Source organism: Castanea sativa, chromosome 1 (genome assembly GCF_040712315.1).
Source record: "Castanea sativa cultivar Marrone di Chiusa Pesio chromosome 1, ASM4071231v1".
Lineage (NCBI taxonomy): Eukaryota > Viridiplantae > Streptophyta > Magnoliopsida > Fagales > Fagaceae > Castanea > Castanea sativa.
Genome location: NC_134013.1, coordinates 78,411,639 through 78,431,232, shown reverse-complemented (window position 1 = coordinate 78,431,232; position 19,594 = coordinate 78,411,639). Strand labels below are relative to the sequence as shown.

The 19,594-nt window shown below is 40.5% G+C and overlaps 2 protein-coding genes across 2 annotated transcripts; both read left to right on the top strand.

Moving 5' to 3' along the window:
• The first annotated feature begins 12,285 nt into the window (after positions 1-12,285).
• LOC142635015 (uncharacterized) lies at positions 12,286-13,936 on the top strand. Its single transcript, XM_075809237.1, has 2 exons — positions 12,286-13,083; positions 13,184-13,936. The coding sequence occupies exons 1-2, from the start codon at positions 12,286-12,288 to the stop codon at positions 13,934-13,936; spliced, it is 1,551 nt and encodes a 516-aa protein (XP_075665352.1).
• A 1,523-nt stretch (positions 13,937-15,459) lies between these two features.
• LOC142634999 (uncharacterized) lies at positions 15,460-15,972 on the top strand. Its single transcript, XM_075809225.1, has one exon. It carries the CDS (start codon positions 15,460-15,462, stop codon positions 15,970-15,972), a length of 513 nt encoding a protein of 170 aa, XP_075665340.1.
• The last annotated feature ends 3,622 nt before the right edge of the window (positions 15,973-19,594 follow it).

Genomic DNA, 19,594 nt, shown 5'->3' with positions numbered 1-19,594 from the left:
ACACCCCTAGTCTAGCCCATAAATACCCTTACGTGGGCTTTTTAGTTGGAGCAATGTACAGACAAGACCAGCCTGAAATTAAACAATATGAACCAGTAAAATCTACCATCCTTTTTTTTTTGAATAAAATAGGGAATATATTAGATGAACATAGACAGTACAAACAGAGATATTACAAGACCACCAGGACTACAATACATAGAGCAATATCAACACACAAACCAGACTGAAACAAGACATACACAATCCGTACAACCACCAAACTGATGAGAGGTAATAGCTGAAACAAAAACAAAACACAATTGGACCATTATTAACCATGACGACTCCGGGATGAGACAAAACCCATGGAGTCCCAATATAAACATTGCCACAAAAAGGTGGGGCATGTATCATACTGAACCTCCTTTTCCGACTGAGAAGCACCCCTTTTTGCTAGTAGGTCTGCATAGCTATTTGCCTCTCTCCATATATGCTCAATGCGCACCTCCCAGCCCCTGTGAAGGAGCCACCTGCAATCCAAAATCAAGTTAGAAAACTCCATAGGGTGATCTTCATTAGTATCCAACCATTTATAAGCAAGAAGAGAATTTGTTTGAAGACAAACTCGATGGTGACCGTTGGCCCATGCTCGAACCAGCGCCTCCCTAATACCCTAAAGTTAAGCCATTGTATTATTGGTGACTCCCAGGTGCAAGGAGAAGCCCCACGACCATTCGCCATTGGCTAAATGTGCCACGCAACCCGTGTAGGACCTCTCAGGATTACCAAACGAGCTTCCATCTGTATTAAGAGTAATATAAGGGAAAGGAGTCAGGCTCCACCTAATGAAATTAAGGGAGTACGGGGATGAGCGGCCTGCCAAAATAGCGTTAAGGAAGAAAAACTCTATGGCATGAGAAATAGCATTTTGTTTCAAAGTATGATATGGTATGAACTTCCCTGTAAATATCAATGAATTATGACCTAACCAGATTGCCCAAATGGTAAAAACGAATATAATGTTCCATGGGACATAATAAGAAGGTGAATTAAGTTTAGAATTGAGTTTACACCAATCATGGAGTTCAAGCTGGAAGAACATGGATCGGTGTTTCAATCTCATTACAACGGGGGCACACTTGGTCATTCAAGGCAATATGAGAGAAAATGACAGATTTGGTAGATATGCGGTGATGAGCACACTTCCAAACAAAAATTTGGATTTTAGGAGGTATCTTTAACTTCCAAATCCAAGACCATGTTGCCGTTGTCCTCCTTGTTACATCATTAGATATTGGTAAAAAAGAATGGTAAGCGGATTTTACAGAGCAAATACCCGCATGATGGTCCTAGACATGGTCATCATCAAGAGACAATGTGGAAGGAGAACCAGGAATAGGCAATGACTGTGCATAGATAAATTGGGTTATGGTCGATGGCAAGACCATACAAAGTGGTGTAAAATCCCATTGGTGATTGTCATTGATCATTCTAGCCACCTTGAAATCATATTCATGATTTGAATGAGGTCTCGGATTGGTCCAGGGGGAAGCCAATGATCTGTCCAAAAATTAATGCTACAACCATTGCAAATAACCCATCGTAGGCTACCCAACAAGAGGTACTGCTCCCGTAACAGAGCCTTCCACAAGTGAGATCTAGTATGCGAAGTGGTCTTAAAAAAATTAGATGTTCAGTAATGTTTTTGAGAAAGAAATTTGGCTAATAGAGACTGCAGATTCCTCCATATCTGCCACAGCTGATTCATAAGAAAGGCAACATTGGTAGTTTTGGAATCTCTAACACCTAGCCCACCACAAACCTTAGGCTTGGTAAGCGTCTCCCAATTAATGAGGTGCACATGCTGGTGAGTTGGCGTGTCACCCCATTAAAGTCTCTTATGTACTTATCTATACTGCTTGTTGTACTCCTAGGAAGAACCGCTATTTGCATTTAATAATAGGTGAAGGGCGAAAGGATGGATTTAATTAACATTATCCTACTTGCTTGTGAAAGAAGTTTAGATTGCCAGGCGTGCATGTGGGTGTTGATTTTGTCCAGTAAGGGCTGAAAAGCCGTTGACGATTATCATTTAGTAAGAAGAGGCATAGCTTGATATTTGCCAAGGTCTTGAACAGTAGGCATGTTAGTACCACAAATTTGTCCTGACACCTCACAAAAGTGCAAAAAAATATTAAAGAGGGTCGTACAATCCTGAATATTTGCCTTGGCGAAAAGGAAAATGTCATCCGCAAACAGGATATGGTTAAACCCAATAGGCAGCCGACCAACCCGAATAGGGGAGAGTTGTTTAGTATCAATAGCCTGATCTAACAATAACGATAAGTGATTTAGGCAAAGAATGAAAAGACATGAAGATAATGGATCTCCCTACCTAATGCCCCAGGATGGATGGAGGGATGCACCCACCACGCCATTCCATAAAATAGAAACTGAGGAGGAAGAGATGCAGGCCATGATTATATCAATAATAGGAGTGGGAAAATGATAGAAATGTAGGGTATACTTAATGAAGGACCATTCCAATTTATCATAAGTTTTCTCCAGGTCAATTTTGGCTGCCAAAAGATTGGTTTTCCCTCGCTGATGGTGAATAAAATGAAAAAGCTCTTGAGCAAGGATGTAGTTATCCATCGCTCGTCTACCCGGGACAAAACTAGGTTGGGCAGGATGAATCATGGTTGGAAGAAAAAGTTCAAGCCTACTGACTAAAAGTTTGGTTAGTAGTTTGTATAACGTATTAAACAAACTAATAGGCCGTAATTGAGAAACTGTTTCGAGAGTAGGAACTTTCGGGATGAGCACCAATTTTATCTGGGTTAAATCCTCTGGGATACGTGCTATGATGAATAGTGTTTGAATAAATTTTGCTATATCCGTACCCACAATTTGCCAATTATGCTGATATAAATAGGCATGAAAACCATCCGGAGATTTTAAATGATGCATAATAAAAAGAGTGGCACGTATTTCCTCTATATCCAGAAAATGAATGAGAGTATCGCAGAAAGCCTAAGGGTTGAAGTCTGAGGAAGAGAATAACAGCTGTGAGGGAGGTAAAGATGCCCTCGACGACCCAGATTGGAATAGACTCTGAAAGTGAGTGGTGACATGTTTGTGAAGGTCTGAACCCCAAAGCCATTCATCGGACTCATCTTTTAGGGTGACAACATGTTGACGTGCACGTTTAATTTTAGCTTGGACATGAAAAAAGTGTGTTGGCGTCCCCATAAGACAGCCACAATATTTGAGATTACATCTGCCAAAAGCAGGAATTCTTGGTATAAAATAGCATTGTACTGATTAATTAAATGTTATTCTAGTTGTAATAAAAAGTGGGTAGGACGGTGACATAAGGCCCGTTGGGTACCTAAAAGATGAGCATGAATGCATTTTTTATTTTGGGCAACTTGACTAAAAACCTGAGTATTCCATTCAGCTAGACAAAATTGGAGGTGATGAATTTTTTTGTAAAAACTATTTGTGAAGTTGTCTAACCCCATAACATGTGATTCATGTGATGACCAACAGTTGGTGATAAGTTGGTGGAAAAGAGGGTGGGTCTGCCACATAGGTTGAAAAATAAATTGGTTTATTGGGGAACGCCATTCCCACCCCTTGGTGGAAACAATAATTGGGTGATGATCAGAATGGAACCTATAAAGGCCCTATCCCATTTCTCCCTAATGTGCCGCCGCCAATCCCAATTCTTATTCGTCCAGGTGCAATTGGGCCCACGAGTTGTGAGATCAAAAAGGCCACACTAATTTAAACATTCATGAAGAGCATGCACACGTGATGCAATAAGTGGCCGGCCTCGTAGTTTGTCCGTTGTATCTAAAAGTTCATTAAAATCACCCATAACTAACCATGGCATATTATATTTAGAAGCAACATTCGTAAGATGTGACCATAAATGCATGCGTTTATGAAGAGTAGGAGAAGCAAAAATAGTAGAAAATAACCAGGGAGTAGAATGAGAAGAAGAGGGTACCCTGATAATCATGGCCACGCTTTGCTCAGTAGTGCGGACGACATCCACATTGCATTTATAGTCGTCCCATAACACCCATAACCCACCAGGAAGGCCTATAGGATCCACATGAAAATTCCTGGGAAGTCCCACCTGACCAATAACATGCCCTGCATGATTGCCACTGATACGTGGTTCAAGTATAACAAGTTTGACCGGACCATAGGCATTGATAAGGTCCTGCACATTCAAGTGAAAGCATGCATTCCCTGATCCTCTAACATTCTAGGTTGCAATCTTCATGAATGGTGACGGAGGAGGATTGAACTGACTCGGAGGTGAGGTTTGAGAGGTTGATGGACACATCCTTCCTTATGGAGAGGGCAATGGCGATGGCTGTAGCGCAGTCAAAGGGTCCAAATAAATCTTGTATTGCGGTGGTAATATCACCTGCCCTAAGCACGATATGACACTGACAGCCATAGTTCATTGCCAGTTGGAAGGGTGGGTTATGACTAACTTGTTGAGTTGGGTCTCCATCGAGTACATTAGCTCTTCCCTGGTCAGGAAGTTGAATATGGGGAAGGGCAACTTTTTGTTTCCAAAGACCATGTTGTCGTGTACATGAAAGGTCTGCCTTGGTGGTGGGTCGGGTACTCTTCTTGTGACCCAACGTCGTGGGCAAACTTGTCGGGTTCGAACCTGAGCAGCTTTTGGAGAGGAAGGTAGTGTAAGAGGAACCAACTCCCGGGGCAACCTCTCCTAATCCTGATGAGAAGGATTGGGATTGGCCATACGAGTGGGGATAATGTGTGACTACCATTGTATCAGAATGGTGGGATGGAGAGCAACTTGAAGAATTAGAATGTGTTGTGGCTAGCACGAAGGGTGGATAAGGGACATGTGAGGGGTCAGGTAATCCACTAGAGCTGAAGGATAAAATGGTCGTGCGTCGGGATTGAGGTTACTAGAGCTGGAAGTCAGGTAATGGTGGGTAGGTGAAGACGGTAGGGAGTCGGAGTCGAGGGAGTGTGGGAGTTGGGGAGGGTGGTCTGTCATGGTTACTGGCAGAAGGTTTGGAAGTGTGAGGTGAGGAAGAATGGAAGGACGTTGGACCCTTAGACTTAGATATAGGAAGATTTTTGCATGGAATAGTGTTTCCATGAAGGTGAGATGTGACCACGTGTTCTTCAAGAGCATTTGAGGTGGAAGTCGTAGAAGGGTCTCGCATGAAAGAGGTGCACTCAGTATGTGCTAAATCCAAGTCTTCACCCTAGAGTTCTGCCAAGTGGAAAAAAAAATTCTGTGGTGGGGCATGATGACTTGGTTCAGAGGTAGGAGTCTTAGATGGCGAGAGGTTCACGTGATCGGTGTGGAGCAGAAGGTCAATCGGTTTGACAGTTAAAGTGGGCAAATTCATCATGCCATTCTCGGTGTGGCGTAAGTCAGACTCAATGTGACGTGTATGAAGCCCAGCTGTCCTAGTGGGTTTATTCCTCATATCAAGAAGTTGCCTTGGAGTCCGACACGTCTCCAACATCCATGGACCGAATTCATGAGAGGCCAGAGTGTTGTCAGCAAGCACTAAGACTAGTTGGGAAGAACAGGAATTGCTTTGGGTTTCGTCAACGTCATGCATCGCTACTGAGTGGACTAGACAGTGCTCCAACTTGTGTCCAATTCGTCCTCACGCAAAGCACAGGGTTGGAAGGTTTTCATATTGTATAGCTTGAGTAAAACTACCTATTGTGACGTGATGCCACAGAGGTGTCCATCTCAAGCTGAACACAAAGGCGCGTAAACCAACCTCTAGCAATAGTTTTCGTTATAGTATCGATTTTTATGAATTGACCTATCTTATTCCCAATCATACGTAAAATATCTAGATGAAAAAACTCAATGGGAAGCTCAGGTAGTCGAATCCATGCAGCCAAGGAAGCCACCGTGGCCTTCGCTGCCTGAAACTCGAGTTCCCATTTATGCACTGACAAATAGTTATCCCCCACAAACCATGGACCACGCTTTAGTACGACAAGATAGTCTAAAACATGTATAAACTTAACTAAGAAGAACTCATGCCATAAATCAATCATATTAAACGTACCTTTGGGGCGCCAAATACCTTGGAGTCGTGTGAATAAGGCTTTGTAGCCGAAGGACTTACCTACGACCTTGACAATGATGCTACTTTTCCACGGAGCATAGATCTTTTCTCGAACATGCAATGGCAGAGGAATAAAGTGCTCCTCATGTTCCGCATACTCGTCCTCAGTCACCGTTAGCTCCAGACCCTCCTCGTGAACAAGAAGGATTGTAGGCTCCAACACTTCCATGTCGTGCATGAAGGCATCCTTAAAGGAAATTGGTAGGGATATTGTTGTGGCCGGTTCCTAAATGGGTGTAGATGATGGAGAGACAACTTTTTTGCATGTGGCGTTGAGCATGAATTGTGTTTCAGGAGATAGTATAGGCACTAAAAAAAACGCGGGTTTTAGCGGCGTTTAAAAAACGTAGCTATAGACCCAAAAACGTAGCTATAAGCTATGGCCGTGTTTACAAAAGCGGCTTATTCTGCGTGACAATAGCCCCTGCGGGTCTATAACCGCGTTTTTTTAATCGCGGCTATAGGTACGGTTTTGGCTGCGTTTTAAAAACGCAGCTAAAGCCTCCCACAACTGTGTTTTTGAAATGCAGCTATAAGTTTTTTAAACGCAGCTATAGTTCATCCTTTTTCTAAAAAATGGGTAAATTATATATTTGGTCCCTATCCTTTATACTATATGTCAATTTGGTCTCTAACATTTCAAATGTGTCAGTTTAGTCCTTAAGCTTTTGTTGTTGTGTCAAAATAGTCCCTATTGTTAGATAACGGATGGAAAACACTGATGTGGCTAACGGTGATATTAAAATATTATTGTTTTTGCCAATTGAGCTGCCACATCAATAGCCACTTGTCCTTAATTTATTTAAATAAATAAATAAAAAGAAATCAGAGGTTTGAATAATAGCATCTGACTAATTGGTATCACTTGTGAACCTTGCACCATAAATATCAATGGTTGTAAGTTGTAACAACCTTGCTTGTTTGACGAAGATTGGGGTCCTACTCCATGAATCTAGACAGTTGGTGTAGACAATCAAGTAATTGTTGCATATGTTTGTGATAAAGGATTTGGAGGTGGATATGACAAATTTTTACAAATTACAATCAGGGTAACTTTTTAGAGCTGTAGTTTAAGAGGAAAAACCAGCCAAAAGATCACACAATGGGTTTGCTGACCCAATACCAACTAAAGATTGGATCTTTTCTTTTCTTTTTTTTAGAAAAAGTTTGTATCTTTTTATTTCCATTGAAGATTTGGGATAGAACCTTCATACGATGTAGATCCATATTCTATTTTTGTGAAATTTTTTTTTTTTTGGCTTCATTACGGTTAGTGCTCTCACTATGGTTTTATTATTAAGAATAGGACATTGTTTTATTAAGAATAGGGAGCAAAGGAAGGAAAGGGCTTGGAGAGGATGAAGGTGCATCGGCCAAAGAGATTGGGAGGGAGAGGTTTCAAATTTGGGGGAGAAAAGCCAGTCTTTTGTTTTTGTTTTTAAATAAATAAGGACACGTGGTTGTTGATGTGGTTGTTTTTTAATCTAATATGGCAATATAGTTGGCAACTAATGAGGCATGAAAATTAAATTTTTATTTTTCTGTTTGACACATCAGCTTTTTCCATCCAAAAGATAACGATAGGAGCTAAATTAACACGGCATTGAAAATGTTAAGGACTAAACTGACCAAATTAAAAGGTTCGGAACCAAATTGAAATATGATTTAAAGGATAATGTCCAATTTTGTAATTTACCCAAAAAAAAAAATTATTATGCTGGACCTATAGCTACATTTTTTAAACGCGGCAATAGATTTAACCTATAGCCGCGTTTAAAAAACGCGGCTAAAGCCACGTTTTTTAAACGTGACTATCGCTAGCGTTTTTTGTAGTGAGGCGTAAGGATGGTTTAAGAGGTCATATTCCGTTACTTAAGTCTACCATTGGGTTTTTGTCATAAAGTGTGTTTAAAATTTACCATCCTTCAGTCGCATTTTATACTACAAAATTGTTGCAAAGAATGCAGCTCAATATTTGTTTGTTTCGTATTATACAATATTTTCTCCTTTGCTTTTATTAATAGAGCTACACTGGATAAGCATCAACAACAGTAAGACGAAGGCCCGGTGCTCCTTTTGGGTGAATTTTTGTTTGTGGGTTAACTTAAGAGGGCCTATCACAAGCCCTATAATGCGAGCCCATTAGTCTTCAGGTCTTGTGAAAGTCCAATATTGTTGAGCAAAAATTTTTTTTTTTTTTTTTTTTGTAATTTAATAGCTGGAGAGAAAGATTTATACTTTGAATATTTCCATTGTAAATACGAGGAAATGCTAATATTATTTACTTATTTTTATTTTGGGTTGGATGAGTAATTTTTCTTTAGTCACTTCAATGTTATATGTTCATTTTTTATTTGCGAAAAATTCACTTTCAGTTCTTTGTTGATTTCTTTGTGGTTCTTAATTATGTTAATTTGGTCCGTTATTTCTTGATACATTTTCAGCATTATTTTTATGTTCACCATAATCACTTTTAATTCTCTCATTATATCGTGGGCTTTACTAGTAAGGTTTCCCACTACCCCATACCAAAGTCTTCAAAAATTCACTTCTGAATTTGTCTTTTTTATTTTAATTATTATGCGAATTGATTGGGGGGGGGGGGGGAGGGGAGAGTGTTTGTTTTGCCGGATTTGGAATGAAAAATTATTAGGTACTCTCGAAGTATCATAAATGCATACTTCCCCATCTCACATAAATAGTGGGTTTCATCATGAATTTAATTAGTGAGACCCACCATTCATATGAGAAGAGGGAGTAAGCATTTATGATACTCATTTACAGTATTCTGGGAGTATACAATAATTCCCCGATTTGGAATATGGGTGTTTAGATAATAATTTTGGTTTAGGGATTCAAATTGTTAATAGTAAAATATCACCTCCAATATTACTTTTATTTTAGACTAATCACAACCTAACTTGCAATTGTGAAAAATATTTATAAATTTATTGTGCCACGACAGCTTTTTGTTGTTGGTTTGTGCAGTTGCTTTTGATTTGGTAATGTATTTGTGAGTGCTCTTTTTTTTTTTTTTTTTTTGGTTGATAGATGGGGTAATTCTTGGCAAAGGGTGGGTGCTAGTTGTGGACTGGCTAGTGGTACTGCTGGTGGATGGAAGTAATCAGTGACTCATCAAGAAAAGATGAGAGAGAGAGAGAGAGATGCCAATTTATGTGTTAGTGTAACTATTTATACAACCTAAGCCATTGACTTGGACATAAGCATTGGTATTTTAACTAAAATAGGGTAAGGGTTGAATATGGGTAACTACTCACCAAAGCCAAAAGACACCCAAAAAAAAACCTTCGGCATCAACTTACCCAATTCACTCCTATGATAGGTGTTATTATGAATAATGGCTCTCTATTTTTAGGAAAAACCGTTCATTCCTTAAACCATTTGTTTATTATTTTTGTGTTTTGGTAGCTATAATGATGTAAAGTAGGTGTTTTGAAAAGTGAAAAGAATGATTAAAAAAAAAAAGAATGGATGAATAAATAATATTTAAATGAAATGGGGTTTAAAATAAAGAATACGATGTGAGTGAAAAGAAAAAGTAATTAGCTAAAAGAGGAAAAGTAAGTTTTTATCCTAAGATATGGAGAGAATTTAGGAAAGCTACCACCAATTCTACCGTTTGTGCCCATATATATCAGCTTATATTCCATGTCATTTTTAAGCACAACTCTATAAAAAATTCGTTAAATCTGTTAGCATTTTCTATGAGTGAGATTAGAGTAAAGTTAAGATTAAAATTACATTAAAAATAACCAAAAATGAAATCACCTTATATTTATAGCATTATAAATCATTTTGGCGAAAACACCATTTTGGTCATTACATTTTTGGGTCATAGTCAATTTGGTCCTTACATTTTAGTAACAGTCAATTTAGCCTCTACCGTTAACTTCCTAACGGAATTGCTTATGTGGCAAACCTTACCGTTAACTTGCTAACAGAATTGATTATGTGGCAAATGGCGTACATTGTTGACATACTTAAAAATGACGTGGCTAATAAAAAAAATAAAGTTTTTAAATAAACATTAAAAATTACAATGTATCAGCATTTAAATTAACAAAATTTAAATAATTTTTTTCATCAATTTAAAAAAGATAGAAAAACAAAATTTTAGACCATTCCTAATTTTTCTTTTACATTCATTTCAGCCAAACACCAAAACATGAAACTTAAAAACAAATTTGTACCATATCTAACTATTCTTCTCTCTCAAACTCTTTATCTTACTATCTCTCTTTCTCACTTGCAAACCCAAAGTTCTCACTTTCTAATGACTCTAATCTACAACTGAACCTAGCTTCAATCCTCCATGGCCGAAGCACAGATCGGCCTCCATGGCCAAAGTCCTTAAGCTCTTCTAGCATTTACTACCAACAGTGCCATCGCTTGATTGCCAGCGAAAAGGTCTTCGTTGTCCTCCGCGGCCATTGACCGCTGCAACTCCATCAGACACAATGTTGGCCATAACAGATAACACACACACACAAACTTAGACACCTTCCTTCCTTCAATTCTTTCCTTGGAACCATTTTCTCTTTGCTTGCCCAGAAACAAAACAAAATATAAAAAAGCAATTGAAATATTGGTCTTCTGGATATTCTTTATTTGAATACGTGTCTTTGTTGCTATTAGTTTGATAGTGAGTTTGCTGTGAGATTTTAGAGAGAGAGAGAGAGAGAGAGAGAGAGAGAGAGATACTGGAGAGGGATCAAATCTAGGTTTTACTATTTAAGAGAGAAACAAATAAAGAGAAGCAATTCCAAATTTGATTTTGAGTTTTGTGATTTGTTACCAGGAAAATACAAGAAAATTTGAGGATGATCTTAATTTTTTATTCTTGAGAATTTTTATTATATTTTTACAATTTAAATACTAATATGGAATTTTTTAATGACTAATAAAAATTATTATTATTATTTTATTAGTCACCTCATCTTTAAGTATGCCAACAGTGCACACTGCTTGTCACATAAGCAATTCCGTTAGTAAGTTAATAGTAGGAACCAAATTGACTGCAATGTGAAAATAACAGGGACCAAATTGACTGTTACTAAAATGTAGGGACCAAATTGACTATAACCCCGAAATGTGAGGACCAAATGGTGATTTTGCCAATAATTTTTTTTTCCTTTGAAATTTTCTCATTTCTTTCCCATGCCACATTAGAGAGAAAGCTAGCTATTTGGGTTACAATATAAAATATATGGCAGTGGGTTCCAGCTAACTCAATTGATAAATTCTTTAATGGTTAAATAAGAGATTTGGGGTTCAATCTCCGCCTACACCAAAAATTGATTGGTGTCGTGGTCTGATGATAAATAGCTATTGTGGGGACCCGAGAACCAAGGATAAAGCTTAAAGAATAAGAGAGATGGTAATTAGGATGAAAGTCAAGGACCTGAGGACCTGAGGATGTAGAGGTGTGATTGCCTGGAGAAGTACAAGGGGTAAATCGGTGATACATGGCAGAGAAAGTGAAAATATCAGGTTTGAGCATAGGTAGCTGTGAACGCCGCATTGAATGCTCTGCACCAAGCTTTCTCGCCGCATTAAATAAGGAACACCAGCTTTGTTAGTTGTATTGATGTGGAGATAACCTGAATAGTGCAAATCACAGCTAAGGAGCTTCTTTCCATTACCTTCTACAAGAAAATGTACAAGTGTCAACAAAAGAATATAGTTAGGTGAGAGATGAAGGGTCAAGATAACAAAGGTAAGGAGTATAAATAGGGATGAAGGTGGCAAGGAATATGGATGGTTTTTCTTTTAGTGGAGAAGATAGAGAGAATAGGGACAAACATAGAGAAAATATTGACAATTAAGTGTAAGAAGTCCTTCCTCGGGAAAAATCCGAGGACAAGTATTGTTTGTTTAAGGAAAATCCTCCGGACGCCACTGTCCTTTGTTGTTGTGTTCCCTCTCTACAAATTCTTTGTTTTGGGCCTTGAATTATTAAATCTACGTTGGGCTTTTGGGCTTGTGCTTGATTTTTGGTCCTTACAATTGGCGCCGTCTGTGGGAAACAATAAAGTGTGACGCTTTGTCTTGAGGATATATGGCAGATGCAAGCTAGGAAAGGGAAGAATCAGTTGGTTCACAGAGGGAGAATCAATCTATAAGCATGCAACAGAGGAATGGTAGGCTGCATACCCCAAGTGTAGTGGTGGAATCGTATCATAGTGATCGTGCAGGAAGAAGAAGGTCACATACTGGGGATCGTGTCTCTCATGATGATGAGCTGCAGAAGATGCAATCAGAGATAGACTATTTACGCAGAAGGCTGAAACGAAGGCGGAGTGATAGGCAGAGTCCATCCTTCTCGTCTAGTGATAGTTTTGAGGATGGGAAAGGATGGGATGATCACCAGATATCCAAATCCCCTCCTAGTGAATCCCGTTTTGTTTCTTCTTCTTTAGGAAAATATAAGAAAGGCAGGGGCCAACGAGCTGGGGGATGGTTATATCAAGGCACGGGAAATGATGCTATGAGTAAGGCCTTAAGGCAAATCTCTAAATCCCCTTTCGCAAGAAGGATAAACAAGGCAAAGCTCCCCCATAGGTTTTCTCAACCTACGTTTACTGTTTATAATGGTAGGAATGATCCCGTGGAGCATGTTAGTAATTTTAACCAGAAAATGGTTGTTCATTCGAATAATGAAGCTTTGATGTGTAAAGTTTTTCCTTCTAGCCTTGGACCGATGGCCATGCACTGGTTTGACGCTTTAGAGGAGGGATCCGTAGGATCTTTTGAGGAATTGACAAGAGCATTTGGGGCCCGGTTCATAACGTGCAGCAGGGTCCCTAAGCCTTTAGATACGTTGTTATCCATGGCAATGAGGGAAGGAGAGACACTTAAAACTTATTCAGATAGGTACTGGGAAACCTATAATGAGATTGATGGTGGTGTCGAGGATGTGGCTGTAAGGACTTTTAAGGGGGGGCTCCCTACCGAACACGGTCTGAGAAAATCATTGATAATGAAAGTTGCTTTAAATATGCGCCAACTCATGGATCGCATAGATAAGTATAAACGAGTTGCTCAATCATCTCTTATCTCGGCTGGAAGGACAATTTGGGCACCAAGAGGCCCGTGGTAATACGCCCCGACCAGCATTGGACACCATTAACGTCATTTTGGTGAAGCCGGGAGGAAAGCTCAGGACATCTTCCAGGGTCATGTCTGTGCGGGGTGGTCTTGGGGATGAGGCCGTGAAAAGGGGTAACCAAATCACTAAGAGGGTGAAGGTGTCGGCAATCCCTGTCTTGGGTTTCTCTGAGGAGGATAAGGAGGGGAGATGCCAACCACATGATGATGCCTTAGTAGTCACTATTCGGATCGGGGGGTATGATGTGAAACGAGTCTTGGTTGATGACGGAAGTGGAGCAAAAATTATGTATCTTGATTTGTTTAATGGTTTAAATCTGAAAGCTGAAGACCTTGAAAAGTATGACTCACCGTTAGTAGGCTTTGATGGGAAGCCGATGATTCCTCAGGGAAGGATTAAATTGCTTGTACAAGTTGAAGACGAAGAAGTACAGGTTAACTTCATAGTTGTAAAGGCTTATTCACCTTACACGGCTATCTTGGCTAGGCCATGGCTTCATGCCATGGGTGCGGTCTTGTCAACTTTGCACGTAAAGGTTAAATACCCCACTTGTGGACGAGTAGGAGTGTTACTTGGTAGTCAGTCAGTAGCCAGGCAATGTTTGGTGTCCGCGATTATTAAAACAACTGAGAATCCAAAGACAGGAGCAGATCAGAAAACTCTATAGCAATTAAAGAGCCTACCCTAGGACAGGGCGCCAACTCGGGTGGAGATTTGGCTGAAGAACTGGAAAGGGTATGCATAGCGGGGAATAAGGAAAGGTATTTCCAGGTGGGATCCTAATTACCTGTGTTGGAAAAAACAGAACTGATTAAGTTTTTGGAGGCTAATATTGATGTTTTTGCTTGGACGACATATGATGTCCCGGGGGTTGACCTTGAGTTTATTTGTCATCAATTAAATGTCAGTCCCGAGGCTGTGCCCCGTAAACAGCCTCCTTGGTGCACATCTCAGGATCATGCTGAGGCTGTAAGGGAAGAAGTAAATAAGTTGAAGCAAGCGGGGGCTATTAAAGAAATCTTTTTACCCAGAATGGCTTGCTAACACGGTGGTGGTTAAAAAGAAGAACGGGAAGTGGAGAGTTTGCGTAGATTTCACTGATCTTAACAAGATGTGCCCAAAGGACCCTTTCCCCATTCCAAGAATTGATCAACTAGTGGATTCTACTGTTGGGCATCCTCGGATGAGTTTCCTGGACGCTTTTCAAGGTTATCATCAGATACCTTTGTCATTAGTTGATTAGGAGAAAACAGCTTTTCAAGCTCCCAATGGCAACTACCATTATCGAGTAATGCCTTTGGGTCTCAAGAATGCAGGATCCACTTATCAGAGAATGGTAACTAGAATGTTTGAATCGCAGTTAGGGTGAAACATGGAAACTTATATTGACGATATGGTGATTAAGAGCCAAAGGGTGGAAGATCATTTGGGGGACTTGGAAGAAACATTCTTAATCCTGAGAAGGCATAAGCTATGTCTGAATGCTTCCAAGTGTTCTTTTGGGGTGAGTTCAAGAAAGTTTCTTGGTTATATGATAACGCATCGGGGAATTGAAGTTAATCCCAACCAGATTAAGGCCATCATGGGTTTACACCCTCCTCAGAATCCCAAGAAGGTACAGAGGTTGACTAGTATGGCGGCAACATTAAACAGGTTCATCTCTTGGTCCGTGGACAGGTGTAGACCTTTTTATCAGCTCTTGCATAAATGGAAAGAATTTCAATGGACTGAGGAATGCGATCTGGCCTTTGGGGATCAAAAGCAATATTTAGCTAGCCCGCCGATACTATCTAGACCTGAGAATGAGGAGGTGTTGTACGCCTACTTGGTGATCACGGAGTACGCTGTTAGTCTTGTCCTCGTACGTAATGATGATGGGATTCAAAAGCCTGTGTATTACGTTAGTAAATCTTTACAGGAGGCAGAAATGCGTTACTTGCCTTTGGAAAAGGCAATGTTAGTTGTTGTACATGCTACGAGAAAACTTCCACATTATTTTCAGGCCCACACAGTAGTAGTACTTACCCAATTGCCTTTACAGGCTCTCATGAGGAAATCGAATTACACCGGCCGAGTAGCAAAATGGGGAACAAGGCTTGAAGCATATGATGTCAAGTATATGTCTCGGACAGCGATCAAAGGACAGGTTCTCGCTGATTTACTAAGGGTAACCTCAAGAAAGAAGAAGTAATGTTAACAGTGACGTCTGCTGGACCCGTTGATGTTCTCCCCTGGAAAGTTTATACGGATGGGGTGTCTAACCGAAAAGGAGCAGGAATTGAGATTGTGCTGATTGCTCCCGAGAGATTGGTCATGGAAAAGTCATTACGGCTAGGGTTTATAGCCACCAATAATGAGGCCGAATATAAGGCTCTTTTGGTAGGGGCTCTAATGGTTAGACAATTGGGGGGAGAAATGGTGGAACTCTATTATGATTCCCGGTTAGTCGTTGGGCAAGTCAATGGGGAGTTTGAGGCTAGGGATGAGAGGATGCAAAAATATCTCAACAGGGTGAAATGTGCTTTAAATGTATTTAAGAGTTTTAGGGTAAGACAAATCCCTAGAGGACAGAATGCTCATGCTAATTCACTAGCTATGCTAGAAACGTCCTTGGGATCAAAGCTTCCTCGGGTGGTGATGGTGGAAGATATGATGACCTCTTGTCTTGCCAGCATCCCGGCAGTTGGAATTCATAGTATTTAGGTAGGGCCGAGTTGGATGGATCCTATTGTTACCTATTTAAAGCAAGGTATATTGCTCGAAGAGAAAGTGGAAACAGAAAAGGTACGAAGGAGTGCTCCCCGTTATTGGCTTTCCGAAGGGCAAAAGTTATACAAGCGTTTTTATTCGGGACCATATATTTTGTGTATACATCCTAAAGCCGTTAAGCCTATATTAGAAGAATTGCATGAAGGTATGTGTGGAAGTCACACTGGTGGAAGGTCCTTAACTCATAGGGTCTTAACCTAGGGATATTGGTGGCCAAATATGCAGAAGACTTCCCTGGAATATGTAAAAAAATGTGACTAGTGTCAAAGGTATGCGCCAAATATTCATCAACTAGGGGGAGTCTTGAATCCATTATCTAGCCCATGGTCGTTTGCTCGATGGGGCTTGGACATTGTTGGACCTTTTCCTCGAGCGGTTGGTAATAGAAAATGGCTCCTCGTTGGCACAGATTACTTTACTAAATGGGTAGAGGCCGAACCACTAGCTAATATTAGAGATGCATATGCTAAAAGATTCCTTTGGAAGAATATTGTTACTCGTTTTGGAGTCCCACATACTTTGATCTTTGATAAAGGTCTTCAGTTTGATAGTAAAGCCTTCAGAAGATATTGTGGGGATCTAGGAATAAGAAATGGATATTCGACACTAGCTTACCCTCAAGGAAACGGTCAAGCCGAGGCCACCAACAAGGTCATCTTGGCTGGACTGAAGAAGATGCTAGATGATGCTAAAGGGAGATGGGTAGAAGAGCTACCTCATGTGTTATGGACTTATCGTACTACCCTCCGTAGGTCGACTGGCGAGACGCCCTTCTTAATGACATACGGGATGGAAGCGGTAATCCCTCTAGAGTCAGGGTTCCCAACCTTGAAATTTGAACATTATAATATTGAAGGAAACCATCGCATGCTACTTGATAATCTTGATACTATGCCAGCATGAAGATGGCCAATCACCAACAAAAGCTCAAACAAACATATGACAAGGGGGTGAAGCCGAGGCCATTAGTGCCAAGGGATCTTGTTTTAAGAAAAGTAGTGGAAATAGCAAAGAATCCTGCTTGGGGTAAGTTGGGTCCAAACTGGGAAGGGCCATATAGATTCACGTCTGTAGCGGGTTTTGGGGCTTATTACCTAGAAGACTTAGATGAAAAAGTAATCCCTCGTCCTTGGAATATAAACAATCTACGACATTATTATTATTAAATATAAGATCTCCTTTTGGTATCTTTTGGTATGTAAATTGCAAACTTGTCTTACTTTATTATTCCGTGTTCCCTTCTTGACATAATTATCGTTACAGCTAAATCTTCTAAGTGTTAAACTGAACTTAGTTCTTGTTCGACTCCTCGGGCTATAAGCTTGAGGAAAATTAACACGGTGGCAAAATCTTCTAAGTGTTAAACTGAACTTAGTCCTTGTTCGGCTCCTCGGGCCACAAGTCTAAGGAAAATTAACACGGTGGCAAAATCTTTTAAGTGTTAAACTGAACTTAGTCCTTGTTCGGCTCCTCGGGCCACAAGCCTAAGGAAAATTAACACGGTTGCAAAATCTTCTAAGTGTTAAATTGAACTTAGTCCTTATTCGGCTCCTCGAGCCACAAGCCTAAGGAAAACTAGCACGGGGACAAAAGTAATTGAGTGTTAAATTGAAATTGGGCTTTGTCCGGCTCCTCGGTCCATAAGCCTAGGGGCAGCAAACACTTTGGCGAGATCTTTGTTTAGCCCAACCAAACACAATTTGTTTGGATCATAATTATACAGTATGGCCAGGGAGCCTGATTTTTTATATATAAAAAAAAACCTCAGTTTCAAGTGAACCTTATGCAATGGTTTGCTTAAGTTTAAAAGCTAATATATTATCGAAGTTGTGACAATATATCCAAGAGCTATGGAGTAGGTATTAAGCAAGAAGAATGACAATAGAACATGTATAAAGATGTGAATAAAAAGTAAAAAGACAAAAATAGTATAAACAATGAAGAGTAAGTTCCATGCTTTGGTTTTATAAAAAAATTAAAGATCAGTACAACGCAAAAGTAAGGCAGCACTAGTTCATTAGCCCATTACAAAAAATGCCTTAAAAGTCCCCAAGTTAAAGATTCAAGCACTTGATTGTCTCTCTTGAGTTTTGTCTTTTTTCTTCTTTTTAGACTGCCCAATTTCGGCCACATCCTCTTCATCCTCTACGACTATCAATTCAGTGGTGGGTGGAAGGTCTTCATTTTTGCCTTTGCCCTTGGCAGAAGCGAAAGAAGGATTTGAATCCGGATTGACTGTGGAAGAGGGAGGAACGGAACCAGAGTTAGCTGGAGGCTTTGGAGGAGTGGGTGCCAATTGTAATGCGGAAGGGTAATACACTTTGTCTGGAGCCCGAAGCTCAGACTCAGTAGATACTCCTGCATCATCCAAGGCATGTCCCCACACTTCCAAGCAGAACACATGGGCAACATCCCTGAGTTGGGCCGTAAGGCTCTCAGCCGTTTTCTTCATGCCGGCATCATATACTGCTTGCTCGGCCTCAGTTTTCTCTTGTTCTTTAGCCTCTAGCTATTTCTGCGCCTGTTTCAACTCTACCACCGTAAGAGCCAGTCTATTCTAGGCTTGTCTCTGAGCTTTCAAGGCATTGTTTGCCTGAGTCTCGTAGCTCTGAGTGCCGATTCCGCATTCTTATAAGCCTTTTCCACTTTAGACAACTAGGTAAGGTTGTCCTTCAATTTTTGTTCTGCTTCAGTTTGGGCTTTCACAGCAGCCTCCAAATTGCTTTCAGCCTTTCTAGCTAAGTCCAAAGAGTGATCTACCCATTCCTCAGCTATAAAAGAGGCTTGGACGACCTACCACGTGTATAGTTTACAAAAAGAAAAATAATATGAATATTACATCTAAAGAAATGAATTTGTGTTAGTATAGAGTCATGGTATAGTACCTTAGCTAAATCTTGTTTCAAAGACAAGAAGAATTCTCTTTTACGGAAAGACCTTAACTCAGCCATATCCGCAGGGAGGCATAGTGCTTTCTCTAATCACTCGGCCACCAAACTTGAGCTACCCTTCTTCGGGTCCCTTAGGTTGACATCATCAAGCACTGGACTGCCTGAGCTTAGAGTAAAGCTGGGCCGCCAAATTGGAGTCTTTCTGGATTGGTCTCTGCTCGTCTCTTTAGAAGTCCCAGTGTGTGCAGGCTTCTTGGAGTGTCCTTTTCCCGCTCGAGTATCCTTAGTGTGTGGATCGGGGTTCTCTCCTTCCTCGGTCTCGGTGGTGTTTTTACCTCCTTGACCTCTTTTCCTCTTTTTGTCCACAACCTCAGGAGGCGGGGTACAAGTCATCACCGGATTGACAGGATCGGGGCGGGGGGGGGGGGGGTACTACTATAGATGGGGAGAAACCCCCAGCATGGGCTTGCAACAAAGCTAGAAGATCTGGTTCTTTCTCTTGGAAACTCATATTACCCGAGGAAGAAAGTGCTGAAGTACTGGGAGCGTCTTCGTGATAAAAGACTTCGAAGTCTTTTCAGTTACTTCGGGATGAAGGGGCTCGTGAGTTGTCTCCTTTTCCTCGTCCTCGAGAATGATGGGGGGTTCTTGAGAATAGAGGAGTC